The sequence below is a fragment of the Electrophorus electricus genome, chromosome 2 (genome assembly GCF_013358815.1).
Source record: "Electrophorus electricus isolate fEleEle1 chromosome 2, fEleEle1.pri, whole genome shotgun sequence".
Lineage (NCBI taxonomy): Eukaryota > Metazoa > Chordata > Actinopteri > Gymnotiformes > Gymnotidae > Electrophorus > Electrophorus electricus.
Genome location: NC_049536.1, coordinates 24,868,777 through 24,887,125, shown reverse-complemented (window position 1 = coordinate 24,887,125; position 18,349 = coordinate 24,868,777). Strand labels below are relative to the sequence as shown.

Genomic DNA, 18,349 nt, shown 5'->3' with positions numbered 1-18,349 from the left:
TACAGGTGTCTCAGCTCCACAGGGCCCACACACAGGGAAGGCAGAAAAGATGTCGGAGTATTAATTAGCTGACGAGGCAAACATTAGTGAACATGGATGAGCCTTAGTGGACATGAGAGAAATGTGTTGCAATTCTACACAAGTTCAGTGATGCAACCCAGCTGAAAAGAAAAACAAACACACCCATGAGACATGTTCAGCAAAAGGAGATTCTGCTGACATGGACAATGCTGGCCAGCATGTGTGAACCCACGCAAACTCACACACCCACCCACATCCACTTTCCACACCTCCCTGCCCCACCCACCCACACAGTGCTGCCGTGAACACTAACGGAGACTAACGGTGACTAACGGTTCACGTGAGTTTCGTGTGCGGCCAAACCCGTTGCACTATGCTCCCTGGTGAACTGAAGCATCATGGGAGTGTAGGTGAATGGAGGTTAGCCACGCTGCACATGCAAGGCGCTACATGTGGGCGGAGAAGCAGGTTCGGCTCCGCACGCCGAGCCCCATGTGCACCACCTCGCCTGGAGAGGCATAACTTGTTGGCACAGATGGAGAGAGAGATACGCGGATTCGATTAACTGTCCAAGTGTCTCGCGATGAAGCCCCTGAAGGCTGGGAAGGGCAGTTTCACAGGTTCACGCTCCAACACTACTTCTCTAATCAGGAAGCTAACATAAATGCTAATGTACTGTAGTGCATTGTTTCTAGCTGAAGGCCACAGACTGGATCACTCCGACGTTGTCCACAGCCTCTTTGCTGAGTCCGGGCGATCTCTGCCTGGCTGCGTTTCAACTCGCATCTGACTCCGCGACTGCCCTAACCCCACATGACCCTGTGGCCCCGTGACCCCATTATCCCACCAAGGCTTGGGCTGCTTACAGGCAAAGCTGCATAACTGTGACGTTAGCAAAGGCCTGTCTCTCTGAGAGCCATGAGCGCTTCTACAGAGACGCGTCTGTTCTCCAGCCAAGACAAAGGCCCTGTCATCAGACACACTCGCGCGCATGGGCCAACAGACAGGACGCGAGCAGGCACAGGACGCGAGCAGGCTCCAGGCACAGAGACTGTGGGGAGGCGCGAGGTGAGGGACTGGGCAGAGGCTGAGAGAGGCAGGCACGTGGGCAAGAGAAGGAGAAGTGAGGGCTAGATGTGGTGACCGTACCGTTACTATAACAACCAGAGAGCAAGAGAAGACAGTGCTAGTGGTTAGAATTTAACCCTTCCAGAGAAAAGGAAGCTAAAAATAGGTGCAAGTAACCGTCCCGTTCGTCGGCACTGACTGTGAATGACGCACGTCAGGTGCGATCGCGCGCCTGCTGAGGCCGGGCCGGACCCGCTCCGGCATGCTCATCCGTGCCGACGCCCACTTCCTTGCGCACTATCCGGCCAAACGGAGAAATGAGGTCCATGCTGGGAGCCGCCAAAGCAGGCCCGGTTCACCGGCAACTCAGCGGCCTGCTGGAGTCTGATTCACAGCAGATCCTGTCGTCAGAAACAACAACAAAAAAAACCTGAATAACAACCTGATAAAGGGAAAGAGAGAGAGAGAGAGAGAGAGACAACGAGATGGGGGGGGGCGAGAGTGAGAGAGAATTAGAAAGGCCGAGAGGTCATGTGGTTTACGAGGGCTCCACTCCCCAGAAAAGCCCTGGAGTCTTGGGATCAGCTGGGCACACATTTCTCTTGGCACGGCTGGGTCTCCTACTGCCCCCCAATCAATCCGCCCGCCACTGGACCCATCATGACCGTTAAACACACAGCCCAGCACTGGCCGACGGCTCCGCTATGAGGTCATGATGACCTCAGCAGGGTTCCTGTGGCGTAGCGGTGTGTGTGAACAGCTGGGTGGTCCTCTGGCAGGGCCTCGTCTTGCCCGCCTGCCACCCTGCCTGCGCACGTCAGTTCCCTCAGAAAGCCTCCTTTCAGGCTGGGCTCAGCTGGCACAGCCGGAGCATGTGAACGGTCGCTTCCTTCACAGACTCCGCCCCCTGCTCACTGAACCCAAAAACAGGGCAAAGGGTCAGGGCGGGGCCTGCGTGGGGAAGAAGACATGTTCCCCAAGGAGTCTGCCTGTGTGTGTGTGTGTGTGTGTGTGTGTGTGTGTGTGTGTGTGTCACAGTTAAGAGCATGTCAGAAGGACTCTGCCAGTGTGGAATGAATCTTCCTGCTTTGGAGGCAACAAATGTTGTGATGTTCATTCTTCACTGGCCATGGCTGCAGGCCACACACGACCCTCATGTTGGCCCAGCACGGAGAAAACGCTTCCGGAGATCCATGTGAAAGGGTTACTGGACTAATGCATGTTGGAAAAAAAGAGAATGTTTTGCTTTTAAGAGCAACAGTCCACTCTTATACAACTCTCACATCAATCAATACTACACTTATTCGCCTACACTTTTCTAAGCTTTCAATAGAGGCACATATATCTCTATTTAATAGAACACCGGAAGACAGCTGTAAAAAAAAATATTATTAATAATAATAATAATAATAATAAAAGCTTTGCAGAAGTTTCTAAAGTGAAGATGTGAGTGCTAGTTAAAAGCTGCTCCATCTCCCTCTCTGGCTGTTCACCTGACTGGAGAGCTGCACTCCATCTCTAAATGCCTTCCATTCCAGGAGCAGTGACAGCCAGCGATCGATGGGGGCTGGGACCACGAGGAGGCCTGCAGCGGGTAGGTCCCAGCGCCTCGCCCGGGGAGGCCATGGCAGCCGGGCACCCGACGCAGGGGCCGAGAGAAAGAGATCAGGAGGCAGAGAGAGTGAGTGAGAGAGAAAGATCAAGAAGCAGAGTGAGAGAGAGAGAGTGAGTGAGAGAGAGAGGGAGAGAAAGATCAGGAGGCAGACAGAGGCAGAGAGTCACAGAGCAACCGAGTGTGTCTCTCTGTCAGTCACACACACAGACCTATACACACCAAACACATTGCACATGAGCGCTGATGCTAATTAAGTAGAGAATGTTTACAGTAAACGAAGGCTAATGTAAAGACAACTCCACAAACACAGCCATTGGCTGGTGAGCCTCTCTGACGGGCAACGGCAGTGTCGCCAACACAGCCCACTCCGCCTCTGCACGTACGGGAGAAACCCTCGGGGCATACATGGGCCCCGTTATCCCGGGGCATTATCCCTCAGGCCCACAGCAGCCCGTCGGAAGGCTTCCAAGCTGAGGCCGGAGAGAGCAGGATGCCTCCAGCAGGATTCTGCCTCGTCCTGGAAAACAAATCTGATTTATTTAAGGCCCATATCGGAGGCCAGCAGCTGCCAGGAGACTCTAGGCACTCTGGATCCTTCTGGAATGATATGAGCAACCAAATTCCAGCATCTTCAGGGATGTTCTAACAGTGCCTTCACTGGTGAGGAACTAAGACACTGACTGCTAATAGGTTACGGTCATGAAATTAGGATGAAAAAGATATAAATATGACGACAGAGACCAGGTCCTACATTCCTAAAATGTTGCCCACACAGTTGCGCTTTCTACACAAACCAAACAAGATATATAAAGAATCTGTGATTTAAAAAAAAAACAAAAAAACAAACCACCCAGGGCCTTGAGCTGATGCTGTACAGACTATATCAGGGTATTACAACATTCAAATCCTTCGATATCACATTTCAATTTGAGATAATTCGCATCGATCAGTTTTGACCACCAGTCGATGGCTGTAGTGTACAATCCGCGCTGGCTGGCAGGGCCACATATAAAGCAGGGCATCTGGCCTGTGCAGCGCAGCAGGTTGGGAGATTCTGTATCAGCCCAGCTCAGGGCAGGGGTAACATCAGCTCCCTCAGGGGCCGCAGAACTGAGGCTACGGACACCGAGAGGCATGCTAAGGGCGGAGCCTGAGGGGGTAACCTGGGAAATGGCCCGCGATTGGCCGGAGGCTGGGGAGTGTTGAGAGGCCTGAGCGAAAGGAGTGGTTGATATGGCAGTAACATAATATCACAAACATTTTCACAATACTTATCACAATATTTGGCTTTTCTAAGGTTTGGTAAGAAGTAACAATGGACAAGAAAGGGTACATTTTAAAAAGGTTATATAAAAAAAAGCTCAATGTTTCCTCCCCCCAAGATTCTATGCACTATTTAACATGAGCGGAAAGAAAATACCAAGGAATAGGAACATAAATAAGGTGAAAGTAATGAACTGACATCTATTTGTTACTACGTGGCTTATTTTAAGAGTGACACAGTTGACACAAGCTATTGTTTATAGCCTCTCTGTAACACCAAAATAACAACACTGTTCCATATCACCAACCCTTGGGTCTTTTTAGAGTGAGTTTAGGTGTGCCTAAAGAAAGAGGCCACTTATCAAATCAGAGAATCACGCGCACACACACACACACACACACACACACACACGTCTGATAACTTGCGCCCCACAGCCAAAGAAGGGCCTTCTCTCTCTTCTTTCACATTTAAATGAAAACACACTGATTAAAGAGAATTTACATTTCACAAATAAACACGGCTCTCCCAGGCTTAATAGACTAGATATCAGCCAGCTATCGACACACTTAAAAGCTTCAGCACACACACACAGGCATGCACATACTTTCTTCCTGCTCTGTCCAAGTTGTTTCCCCTCCCTCCCACTTGCATTCAGTGTTCAATCGTTGAGGCCTCTCTCTGTGTTGATGGGAAGGGGGTGGGGACAGTGAAAAGGGGTGGGCTCTCTTCGGGGCCGGCTGTGGACCCCGCCCCTTCGGGGCCATACCTGCGGCTGCCACGCCAGGCAGGGGAGTGGGTGCAGCCTGAACATTGTGCACTGAGTTGTGAATGGCATTGAGGTAGGACACTGCGGGCTCCTGGCGAGAGAGTGTGTGTGTGTGTGTGTGTGTGTGTGGGTGTGTGTGCGCGGAGAGAGGACAGAAATGGGGAGTGTGTGTGTCCTGCCAAAGCGCTGAGCCCAGTTCCGCCTTCCACTTGCACAGCGACATGTTTAGGTATTTTACAGTCGCACACGCTGATATTTTCGCTAACACACTGATCCAGGCACAAGTGTAAACAGTGATCCGCTCACAGTAACGGTTAGCCATCGTGCCATCAGATCCATCAACAGGCGTCGCTCCGAACACACACCCCAAACACTGCCACATACAGCACGCTGTTCCTGAGTGTGGAAAAGAAAGCACTGCTCATGCCCTCTGCAAAGTTGTGCTGCTCCACTAAAGCAGCCGGGAGTCCTGCAGCACGCCCTCACCCTCACTGTTAGGTGAAGCGGCTCGCTGGAGTCCAGCAGCGCCCCATCATACTGTTCTGATCCCTCTCCCTCTCTGAACACTGTGTACTGGACAGTGAACCAGAAGAAGAAGAAAAAACCCCAAAACAGTCAAGCAGAACAGCTCAGCCCCATCACACTTGGTGCAGCACACTGGCTGCCTCCTTTTCTCTCTCTCTCTCTCTCTCTCTCACACACACACACACACCCACACACCCACCCCGATGTAGTGCAGCACAGCGCACTACGAAAGACACAGAGAGAAGCTCTCACCGCCGACTCCTGCAGCATACACAGGCTGTTCGAGGATGAGATGTGCACGCTCGGTCACCACGCCAGCTAGCATACATCAGCACCATTCAATAAAAGCAGAGTCTGCACAGCCCGTAAGCCCCCCCCCCCCCCCACAGGCAGAAGGGACAGAGAGCTCTTACCCATAGGCTCTGTGGTGTGGAGCAGAGTGGCCTCTTGCTGCCGGGTCCCACACCCACACTCGCGCACACACAGCCAGTCCTTAGGAAGTGCCACTGTACGCTCTCTCACGCACACACACACACAGACACACACACACGCGCGCGCGCGCCTCCTCTCAAACTCGCTCACTCCTTCTCTCCTCCGTCTCTCTTAGTGACTGTGCTCTGCTCTCCCTGAGGCTGTGCCTCTAGTCGCCTGTCCCCTCCCCTTTTTCTTCCTCCCTCGCCCACCCCCTCCCCTCCCCTCCCCTCCCCTCCCTCGCTCTGGTGACATCAGAAAGCCGTTACAGGCATGCTGAGTGTTTATGTGCACCGCTGCTCTGCTTCCTGGAACACCGGGGAGATTCGCAGAAGGTCCAGTCTCTCTCTCTCTCTCTCTCTCTCTCTCTCCCTCCCCCTCCCCCTCTCTCTTTCTCTCTCCTTCCCTCTCTCTCACTACTACTACTACTACACTGAGGGCCGCGCACATAGCTACAGAGCATGCGAGCATTTAGAATAGAAAGCACTTTATGAAAGATTCAGAGGTGATCAGGTCAGCAGGGCTCAGATGGGTTCGGAGCCGTCGCAGTTAGATTGGCGCATCACACCTCGTACTCCCCACGCCAGTCACAGCACATGCTGGTCTTATTCCTGGACCAGGGCTTAACCCAGAGCTCACACACAGTCTAGGACAGCACCTACAGCAGTATGTATATGTGTGTATAACTTTTTTTTTTTTTTTTTTAGCTTATGTACACGATAGCAGTTTCTGGTAGAGTTGACGGTAATACATCATGCCATATATGCACAGGTGCCCTGAGCTGTAGTTAGCAGTGGTGTCTTCACAGCTGTGAGTCACGCATCCACTCCTCTAGTTCCTTGTCTGTCAGAGACACTGAGGCGATCATGGACTCGCATCCTCTGAGAATACAGTCCCATTGATATTCACCACACGCGGCCTCATTCAATCAGGAACGGCTTCATTCTAAGAAATATGCTTTTTGTGAGATGCTCCAGATGTCGGTAGCTACAATAAAGTGCCTGATCTTGAGCTCACTCACTCTCTCTCTCACACACACACACACACACACACACACACTCACACACACACACACACACACACACACAGGCTCACTGACAGGCAGTCACAGAGCACTGGTTGCTATAAAACACAAACAGGACAATAATGATGGGGCATATGGTGTGAGGATTTTTCCTCCTGAGCCAACCTCATCAGTAGCTCATTAATCTGGGTGACTTTAAACACCCTTCTTTGAAAGAAAAACTGTGATTAAAATGGTTCCTCTGAGTAATGGGCATAACGGAATGAGTTAGGGTTGGGGGAGACATTGGAACAGAATCAGAAATGAGGCGATTAAGGCTGAGATGGATGGAGGTGTCGGGGGCCACGGGAGGAAGCGCGGGATTATTCTGGCTCTGCAAAGTGAGGATGCACACACGTGCTTGCAAATTCTCGCATACAGACTCGCACACCCCCAAACGCACAGCCATGAGGCAGAGCGCGGATGAGCCAGTTGGACTCGGGGTGGTTTGTTAACATTGTAGTGCAGGGGGTGGAGGAGAAACAGGGAGAGGGAGGACCAGGTATAGGGGCCAGCACTTACCCAGGTGCTAGATCAATGCCACATTTACTCCAGTACTATGTTAATCAATAGTCAGTGTGTCGGGCTGGGTTGAGCTGCAGCAGATCGTGTTTCACATCACGATGCCCCACCAGCGGTGACAGAAAGCCAACACCTGGAGGCGACACCTGGAGCTCGCGTACGCCAGGTCTCCGGCACCAGGCCGAAATGCGGCCCATGTGCGGCCTGCCACACCGGTCACAACGTCACAGGAAACGGACCAATTCCATCCCAAACAGGTGGAAGCAGTCACATCAGTGCTGTGATTGGACAGCAGAGCACGACAACTGTGTGATCCAGAGAAACTGGACAGCCAGGTGTGTAAGGCCCTCCCCCCCAGGTAACTGCTGCTTCAGTGAGGCAGTGACGCTGACTGCCCAGCACTGAGCCACACTGGAGTCCACGGCAGCCTATGACACAATTACACACTACATACACCAGTTTCCCAAGCCCTTATCTACTTCCGAGCCGGTCAAGAACATCCACGTGCATGCACGCGCAAGTGATCCTGATAAGCCACAAAACCTACGTGCAGAACGTAGAATGCACTCGGGCAGGCGCACACTGACGCATCTTCACACGCACACGCACAACCGAGAGTCCGGGCTGAGAGAGGAGAGGCCCGAGGAGGTGCCTGGCCTGCACGTTCGTAGGAGGTGCCTGCAGAGCACGTACTCTCCACCTCTCTGTCAGTGATGACACACTTTCCTGTTCCTGCCCGTTAAACTTACCCCAAAGACACAGACACACAAAATTGCGCACACAGAACTTCTGCAAAAGGAACCACGTGGGCTGCATGACACGGTGCACTAAAGGACCGCGGAGGGACCGCAGCAAAAACAGGAAGCCACAGAGGCAGGGATTGACCCACAACCCTCAGCACCCCTGTGGTCTTGGAGAGAGATGGTCTGAATTTTTCACTGGAGTCTTCATCACTCTCCCTCTGCCGGCTCAGTAAATAATGCAGCACTGCTGCAATGGCGAAGTGGGAAGGGATACGTCCACCGCCAACCAAACAGGCGAGAGCGATAAATAAATAAAGTCTACACCGGTGTAAACAGAAATCAGAGAGAGAGAGAGAGAGAGCGCGAGAGAGCGAGCACGAGCGCAAGAGAGGGAGCGAGAGAAAGAGAAAGAGAGAGCGAGCAAGAATAAGACTGAACATTGCTAGGAGCATCAGAAGTTGTTCTTCACCCTCAGGACACGGGGCCTGTGTGTGAACGTTCCTCATTTGTTATTGATTGATGTCTTTGGTTGACTCCATCCGTCTCTCCCTCACCATCTCCCTCAGGAGGTGGAACAGGAGGATGCTGGAGTTTTGGCTCCCAGGACGACGGAGCGGCATGCCGTTTGGATAGGGCAAGACCTGGGGCGGAGCCACGGCAGCTCTACCATCCAGGGAGGAATACCGCCACAACCGGAAGCTTGGCCAGACACAGTGGCAGTAGTGATCCCTCGCTTCACCGGGGTCCATTGTTCTAGCACAGTTGGCGGTGTTGTATGTTTTTGTGGTGGTAACTACATCATTTAGCTGTTCAGTCAGAAGGTGTTCATATCTGTGACTTTTCTGACGCTCTCTCTCTCTCTCTCTCTCTCTCTCTCTCTCTCTCTCCATCTCTGTCTCCATGATGGTGACTGTGCTCCATTAGCTTGCTGCGATACGCAGAGATGGTGTGGAGTGAAGGCTCCAGAACAGTGGCCCACTGCACTTCCTCGCTCCCTCACCCCCTCCACGCCTGGCTCCCTCACCCCCTCACCCCCTCCACGCCTGGCTCCCTCACCCCATTCCTCCCTCAGGCTGCTCTGGCTGTGTGGCTTCAGTGGTTTTGGCCTGAGGCTCGGGGGAGCGGAAGAGCAGCTCATCACAGCCCTCTCAAGCAGGACAGGCCTTCTGCTAGCCAGTTAGTCTAGCCCGAACTGCCCCCCCCCCCCCCCCCCACACACACACACACACACACGTCTGTTCCTATAGGATACATCAATAATGAATGTGGTAAGTACATCGGAGGTTGTTGAATGGCTTTTAAGTTATAAAAGACAGCCAAAATAAGCCTCTCATATTAAGAAGCATAAATGACAGTGATAGAAAGAGCAAAAGAGAGTGTGTGCGCGTGTGGGGTGAGGGAGCGCGCGTGCGCCAGTATGGGCAGGCCAGCCCCTCCCTCACTGTCTACTGCCTCTGGTGTTCACCCACCTGGCGCTCTGTCACCCAGAATATTTGTCATCCAAGTTTGTCCTAGTCACAAACTGGCACTGAGCTCAGGCACGTAGCTACCATCGAGTGAAGTGGAGGGCCAGCAGCTCCAAGTTACACGCAGATTCGGACCACACACCCCGGATCTCCGACACTGAGCCCCAAGACTGGGGTCAGACAGAGAGAACAGCACCTCCATGTCTTCAGGACAGTCTGAGGCCTAAGTCCACAGCCAGCGTTGGTTCAGAGGGCTAAGCAGCCCTGGGTGCCATCCTGGGTGGGGAGGCTGTACAGTGCGGAGACTGCGCGGCTGTGGATTGACCCTGCGGGCCTTGGGGCTTCTGCCCATCCATCTTCCGGCACCATTACAGCATGCATGCTTGGCCTTCCCTCAGTCCACTCCATCACATAATACGTTTGGAGTGCATTATGGGAGGTGGCTTAAAGCTTTTAGAGCCAGAGAAGCAGCCGGACTTCTGACGGGCAACACTGTTAATAAGCTGCTGTACTGAGGCACAAAAACAAAAAAAAAAACAAAAAAACAGCTAGACATTCGATCAATCAATAAATCGACCAATCAGTTGATCGACGGATCAGTCAGTCGGTCAAAGTAAAAGAATCAGGTGGAATTAAAATTTAATGGTGTCATACACAAGTGGGAGTTCACCAAGAGGTCAGAGAGAAGCTCTGACGCGATGCAGTGGTGTGCACGCGAATGAGAGAGTGACTGGATTTGAAGGAGGGGGAGACACGGTGTGAGGACCGTCCTGCGTGCACCTCGGCGGCGGGCCTGGCGCGAGGCAGCTGGCACAGAGCTCTTGGCAAGGCGTGCCAGGGCAGGCGCCAGGGCGGCCGGACAGGGCGCCCCTCTCCGCGGCCCATGCGGCACGCTTGCGGGCCATCTGTGAGCGCTGGCAGCAAGGCCCGCCAGCAGCACACGTACAGTACACGCAGGTGACTTCTCACACTGCCGGGGTAACTCCCATTAATATTACGATCAGGAATGTTTAAACATTTACCTCAGTATTAAATATTAATGGGAGTTTAATACCCATTAAAATTTCACATTTATTAAAAGTATACGCTGCGGTTAGTCGTGCACTAAATGTACGCAGGTGTTGAGAAATGGGACATGGGGCTGGAGGGCGTCTGGAATTATCAGCACACTGGGCTGCTAGGAACTGGAGCTCTGATGGGGAGTAATAATAGCAGGTGTTTATTTTAAATATAGGCAGGCTACAGAGCCACAGGCACGGGTGGAGGAGTACAATGGAACCGAAACTACACCCCCGCAGCTCCACGCTGGCTCCCAGCCAGCCATGCAACAGAGAATGACAGAGAGAGAGCAAGCACTGTAAGCCAAAAAGTGCGGAGTGGGCATGGAGCCTGGCTGTTAGATCGCCCTTGTCCCCCACTGAGCAGGCAAGGTGACCCTTGACAGCTCTCACCGTCCCTCCACCAGGCAGACAGCAACCAGCTAGAGAGCACCAAACAGGAAGCACTGCCCAGAAACCCAGTGAGGCAGCCCCACGTGTGCGCACACACACGCACATACAGCTACACACCTGTACAGGAGCAATGCTTCATTCCTAATTTCCCACACACACACACACACACACACACACACACACACACGAGCAGGGCTTTAATTCCCAATCTCTACAGAACAGAGGGCAACTGTACAGTAATCCAACACCTGTATAATCTGACCCGGGGAGGACAAGCGTACTGCATAATGACTCGCATGGCAGTGTGTGTGTGTGTGCGCTTGTGTGTACATATGTATGTATGTTTAAGTAAGCAACATGGGTAAGCAACATGGGTTTCTTTGCCCATCAATACTCCTGGAGTTCCCACTGCTGTTTCAGAATCAACGACAGGCACCATCATAGCACACGCGCCCGTAAAACCCCGTCACAGCACACGCGCCCCTAATGCCCCGTCACAGCACACGCGCCCGTAATGCCCCGACACAGCACACGCGCCCGTAATGCCCCGTCACAGCACACGCGCCCCTAATGCCCCGTCACAGCACACGCGCCCCTAATGCCCCGTCACAGCACACGCGCCCCTAATACCCCGTCACAGCACACGCGCCCGTAATACCCCGTCACAGCACACGCGCCTCTAATACCCCGTCACAGCACACGCGCCCGTAATACCCCGTCACAGCACACGCGCCCGTAATACCCCGTCACAGCACACGCGCCCGTAATGCCCCGTCACAGCACACGCGCCCCTAATACCCCGTCACAGCACACGCGCCCCTAATACCCCGTCACAGCACACGCGCCCGTAATACCCCGTCACAGCACACGCGCCCGTAATACCCCGTCACAGCACACGCGCCCGTAGTACCCCGTCACAGCACACGCGCCCGTAATACCCCGTCACAGCACACGCGCTCGTAATACCCCGTCACAGCACAAACTCTTTTATTCCTTTTGTTTTGTCCTGGTTTGTTCTATATAAACGGCTTTAACAGCGATGTACCACTTGCAATAGCATTATCCGATTCAGTCCAAACAGTCAAGGGCGTTTAACGTTTCTCACGTCAATACAGCTTGTTCAGCAAGTAAACCTCTGTAACCAAACCTAAAACTTTACAGTAAATATGGCACATTCAGAAAAGATGCACATTCCTAAAATGTACATGTTAAACTAAACTGAGAATGACAAAAACAACAGCATGTCCTTGTGCACAGAGAACGTTTGACCATCCAGGATCAAACCTTTGGCTTCTGCTCCGTCCGAGTTGAATTTCCTGCTGCATTCAAATTCTCGTACCACAGATGTGGCGGCAGCTTTTGCTAAACTCTTCATGCTCTTCAAGAGGTCTTCTGCATTCCACTCTGGAACTGAGAATAAATCACCTTTGACTTTAGGAGAGCATGTGGCATGGATAAGGTTTGAATTTCGTATCTTAGGAACAGCTAGCAGGCCCTGGGATGCACACACAGGAGAGACCACAGGCATACATGTGCATGTCCAATGAGGCAGGACAGGGACAGGGTTTAGAAACAGCCAACATATAAAAAACATCAAAGTACATATGACTTCCCCTGGAATGTTCTAAAGAACTCTGTCAATCCATCACCCATCGCTCCAGCCCTCTCTCACTCATAACAGCTCATCTATAATTCAGCAGCCTAAATAAAGCAATTCCACTGTGGTGAATCTAGTGGCAAGGAGCTTCTCCAAGCTTAAAGCCACTGGAAGAGCTGAAATATTTACTCACACACACACACACACACACACACACACACACACACACACACACACACACACACACACACCACCCTCTCCCTTCAACTCCCACAATCTCTCTCTCACATACACATTCACACAAACTGAGAGCCAGGCCCCTTTAAGTGGTGTGTGCAGCCGTGCAGCCATGTTTTCCGAGCTGGTCTTTGGCACTTGCTGGGGGAGGGTGTGGGGTCTACTGTATTCCCCATGCCCACACCCATACCATGCCGTGCCTAGCACGCCACCCGCACGTGAGCGCTGGCGGCTTGAATGGCAACTGGGCTGCTACACTTCTGAATGAATGATCCATACTGCTCTCACTCAGCCTAGTTAACACGCAGGCAAATCTGTCTATCAACTTCATCAGAGCAGTTTGTTCTTCGGCGGCATCAGGGCCTCCTCTTCAAATGGCAAAAACTTCACTTATTCCACACACACACACCCACCCACACCCACACCCACACACCCACACACCTGTTCACATGCAAGCGCACACACACATACACTCATACAAACATATGCATGCATGCGCACGCACAATCTGCCATCAAATTCAATTGTGTTCAGCAATAAAGAGTTTGTCTGGAGCCGAGTGTAAATGGATTTCCATCCACGTCTCCAGCGGCTCGGTGTGGGTGTTTAACAGACAGTCAAAAGCTCATCTCCATATTCGCTTCATTTTCATTGCGCCGCTCGCAGCAGGAAACGGTACTGGCAGTGTTTAACCAGACCTGAGGCTCTCTGGCACTTTGGTGCCTGGAAGCCAATCGGCGCGCAGGCAGAAGACAAACAGCTCCTCACCAGTCAGTCAAGCAGTGCGCATGCAAATGAGCGGAGAGGTGTATGCGGAGGCCAGAGGCCCCAGTCAATCAGGCTACTGATCCCAATATTCAGTGTCTAACTGTACACCTTTCAAATCATAATCTTGATATTTTTAGGTTTAATTATATAATTAGCCAAGACCATGTTACTGGAAATAACAGCTAAAATCTGGACATGGTGGTTAAATAGCATGCTATGCTTAGTAATTTGAACTATTCAGGATGCTTAGTAATTTGAACTACAAGATTACAGAAGTTACTCAGTCCATATATTGGCAGAAATAATTCAGTTTTTTCAATGGTTTTTCACTTATCAAAATGTTGGTTTTCAAAACGTTTACATACTCTTTTACATATTTACACATACCTGAACCCAATTCCTACTCAAGGGTGTAAAACATCACACACCACACTGTTGCAACTGTCTATTACACAAGGTGTTTCTCATCAGTGTGCTAGTAAGGCAGAATCAGACAGGTCTGCATCTGGAGCGTGTGTGTGTTTTAACCATATTGCTTTGTAAATGACCCCACCACACTGCCCTACCTTCTGTCACCAGTGATCCCAGTTGCCGCGGCGTCTTCCTTATTTAGTGGCTGTTGTTGACGCAGCTCTGTTTGTTTCGGTAACAGCGCAGTGTCTCGCCCGATTCAACACCGTGCCAAGCACGCCGTGAATATTTAACGTAGACGCCCACGCCGAGAGCACACAAAAACGGCCGCCGCAGCCGTGCTTTAGACGGAGGGTTAGGCGTCCGCACTCTTGCATGAGTGATCCTAATAACACATGAGGTTTGTGGCCATTTACTGCTCTGCACTGCAAGCTAATGGCCAACTGAACATACAGCCCACATTAGAGCAAACACATCCCAGAGCACATGAATATGATCTGCAAGCCCGTAAGCCTGTGCTCACACACACACACACACACACACACACACACACACACACACACACAGTGGGAGAGAGAGAGGGGAAAGCATGACAAACCTGCAGCCTGCATGAATAAGACATAAGGCAGGCCAAGTATAGGGCAATGACATCAGCTCTTAGCATGCACTGGGCCCTACGGTGACAAGGTGTGACAAAATCGAGAGACCGAGGGGAGACTCAGCGAGTGAGTGAATGAGCGAGAGAGAGAAAAAGGGGTAAGTGAATGTGTGTGTGTGTGTGTGTGTGTGTTTTGTATTATATTGTATGCTGTAGGGAACAGCCATTCAGCTCATATGAACACACTAACACGTATGCGCAATCTTTCTGTAATAACCCCTGGTGCTTTCACTGGGTAAGCCACTTCTTAAAAATCCACTCAAAAACACGCGCACACACACACACACACACACACACAAACAAAAGCTGGCAGGCAGGCAGGCAGGCAGTCTGATTGAAGCATACGCACAGTTCTTAGTATCACAGAAACACACACCTCTAGAGTGTACTGGACACTATTTTCACAAACTGTAAAGACCTGCCTTTTGAGATACATATCTAATGGTTCCATGTTTCACACAGAATGAATAATAGATGAAGGAGCATGTGGCGGTTTACTACTGCGCTGTGTATGGAGTGTTCTGATTACTGCAGGGGGAGAGGAGCCAGAGAGGGGTGGGGGGACAGACACGCAACCAGTGGAGACAGACGAGGGGGACAGAGAGCGAGAGAGAGATGGGGGCATGTGAGACAGGGAGGGAGAGGATATATGGAATGGGGAGACATGGTGGGGCCGAGAGTAGTGGGCTTGTCTCCAGGCGAGAGACCACATGGCCTTCGGGACCATCTGTTTCCTACTTGTAACTGTCCCAGCCTGAACCCAAGCTAAAACCGGCCTAAACTGAGCCAGAACCCAACCTTAATCCGGCCTAAACTTTCCCAGTCTAAACCCAACTCAAACCCAGATTAGGCTGGACTCTGACCCAGCCTAATCTAAGATTACACTCAAGACTCAAGACCATTCCAGCTGTCTTGCAGGCAAAAGGCTCAAGGCAGCCAGAGGGAGAGATACAGACAGTAATGCGTTGCACGCACTACGACCGCTTCTGGGTCCTGAATACAGCAGTGGAGTGAGACGGAACACATCACAGGCCCTGGACATGACATTCAAGTCAATTAAAAAAAAACTTCAAGCACACAGAACCGATTGGCCTAAAGGTTACATAACAGCAGCCAGAGTAAATGAACTCCGTTACAGCACGTTACACACTCTTCATCACACTGTCACCTGCCCATGTACATCATCCCCAGAGTGTCTGCTCACAACCCCATGGCGCAGGAGCAGAGGCGAAGGACAAGCGCCTACACGCAGACGGGCGGAGGGACGGACAGATGTACACGTACACACACACACACCTCTCAAACCGGACCCACTCAAAACAAGCCTCCCTCGGGTGCCGAGAGGCTGCAGGCGTGGTGTGTCTGCTTTCTCTTTCCCCCAGTGTGCCAGAGGGGCAGCGCTAACACTTTAGCCCATTGGCATCAGAGTGAGCCGGAGCGTGGGGGCATCCTGCAGAGCTGCGTCTGGGTTCGGGGAGCGGATTAGAGGTAAATCTGTCTGTAGGTGGACAGGAGAGCAGCGCGAGGGTCAGTTCACTGGCCAACACGACATGCTCGGGTAAGCTGACTATGGACGGACACCCAGGTCCAAGATGTGTCCGAGGACACACACACACACACACACACACACACACACACACACACACACACACAGTCCTACCAGAGGGAATGTGGTTGAGTCCAGATGGCTTCAGAAGCTCCACTGGCTGCTCTTTGCTGGGAAGGCCATCTGTGGGGGAGAGAAGAGCCACACTCAGAAATGTCACGGGGCACTGACAGCACGGTGACACAGTAGAGGGGGACACAGTAGAGGGGGACACAGTAGAGGGGGACACAGTAGAGGGACACAGTAGAGGGGGACACAGTAGAGGGACACAGTAGAGGGACACAGTAGAGGGACACAGTAGAGGGACACAGTAGAGGGACACAGTAGAGGGGGACAGGCAACAGGGCTGGACTGGACCAGAACTTTTAAACAATAGCCTGCCAAACACCATACACAGCAGCTATATTATACACACACACACAGAGGCAGAAAGAGAGATCAAGCCCAAGAGTGAGAGCAATAGATAAAAAGAGTATGTATATTGTGTATATAGTGTGTATGCATATAAACATGTGAAATAGTGGGACAAAACCCGTGTCCCAGTTCAGGACAGCATAAAGAACATCAGGAATCATCCGGAACTTCAGTAACGTACATTTGTATAATCTACTGCTATAGCAAATGTGGAACAAACACATCCACTCAAACACAGTATCCTGACTGAGATGTATCCTGCGACAGGTAACGATATCTGGGGCAGCAGAACACTGCGAAGAAGCCTTCTAGTGTAGCTAGCATGAGAAACATGTATACACACACACACACACACACACACACAAAAAAGAAGAAAACAAGCACCAAAAAACCTTGACTGCACAGTAACACACTTAATTTTTATTAAAATTAATTTCATGTGTGTGAGATGCTCTGTGAATGACAGGTGAGAACACCGACACACTCACCAGACAACTGACACCCAAACATTAGAAGCCACGTCCTGATCCAGCGACCCCACAAAGACAAGCCCCGCGCTGCCAGCGCAAAATCAAGGCTGCTAGGTATTTGACTTTGGAAGAAAGCCTGAGAAAGCTGCAGTCCCACTTCATAGTGCAGCTGCGTTGACTGCAGGAAGGACAGAGGGGGAAAGACAGCGAATGTGAGAGTTAGGAGGCAACTAGTCTACAGCGCGCCACACTGATCATCATCCAGTCCAGCCACAACGGGCGCGACGTTGACGGGGCCGACCTTCAGTCCCACGAGCTCGGTGGCTTGGCTCGCTCTGGAAAGGACACTGCAGCCCGAAAAGCCAGCCCAGTTCAGTCAGACGCGCCCCAGCGAGACACGGTCCACGCAACCCAAACTCACGCCTGAGCTTTTCTCTAAAAGATCACAAAGTTTATTCACTCGCCTCCATTCTGTGTCCTATCCTGCTCTCCTTTCTCCAGGAACTCAACACCACACGCACACACGCACGCACACACCTCGGCGTACCAACGTCCAGCCTCAGAGCCGTCAAAGCTCAGGGTGTCAGGGTGCCAGCACGAGCCAGTCCTTACTCAGCAAAAGAGAAGGCGAGCGACTGGGGAGGAGCGCGAGGAAGAGAGGGTGTCTGGCCTGGGTCCACCAGTGGGACGACGCGAGGATCTGAACACACACACACACACGTGCAAACATGCATGCACACACACATCCAGCTTGGGCTTGCTGACAGTTATGACAGAACAGGTACTCTGTAGAGAGCGGTTAAACATGGATTTGTGAGCATATGCAAATCCAAAGGTTTTTCCACTCACTGTAACAACCGCTGGGCTGTGCACACATATAAACACTTTGGGGTTTTGGGTTTTTTTTTTTTTTGCTGAGTTTGCACTCAGTAACACTTAGTTGCTTGTCATGAAACTCCAACTACATTTCAGGTGAACACATGAATAGGTTGAAATAACAATAAATACTGAGACTCAATCTGGATCCAGAGTTCCTTCTTGCTTAGCCAGCAGTCTCTTTAAGATCATGTCAAATGCAAACAGTAACTTCAGTATCACTTGTCAGAGAAGAAAAAGGGTTTTGGTTACGACAACTCTTTAGCCGGAGAAGCTGCCCCCTCCTGAGCTGAACTAAACTAGGGAACTCTGGTTCCCAGACAGGAGGCCTCAGGAG

The 18,349-nt window shown here is 51.6% G+C and overlaps 1 protein-coding gene across 7 annotated transcripts in view; it reads right to left on the bottom strand.

Annotated features, from left to right (window-relative positions):
* hdac4 (histone deacetylase 4) overlaps positions 1 to 18,349 on the bottom strand; it is a 110,241-nt gene that overhangs the window by 50,395 nt on the left and 41,497 nt on the right. For 6 of the 7 annotated variants that reach the window (XM_035519886.1, XM_035519889.1, XM_035519890.1 and 3 more), the window contains exon 3: positions 16,307 to 16,375. In XM_035519886.1, the coding sequence (XP_035375779.1) occupies positions 16,307 to 16,375 (69 nt within the window). Of the gene's footprint in view, positions 1 to 5,672; positions 5,848 to 16,306; positions 16,376 to 18,349 lie in introns of those variants that run through there. The other variant, XM_035519894.1, reaches the window with a different exon arrangement.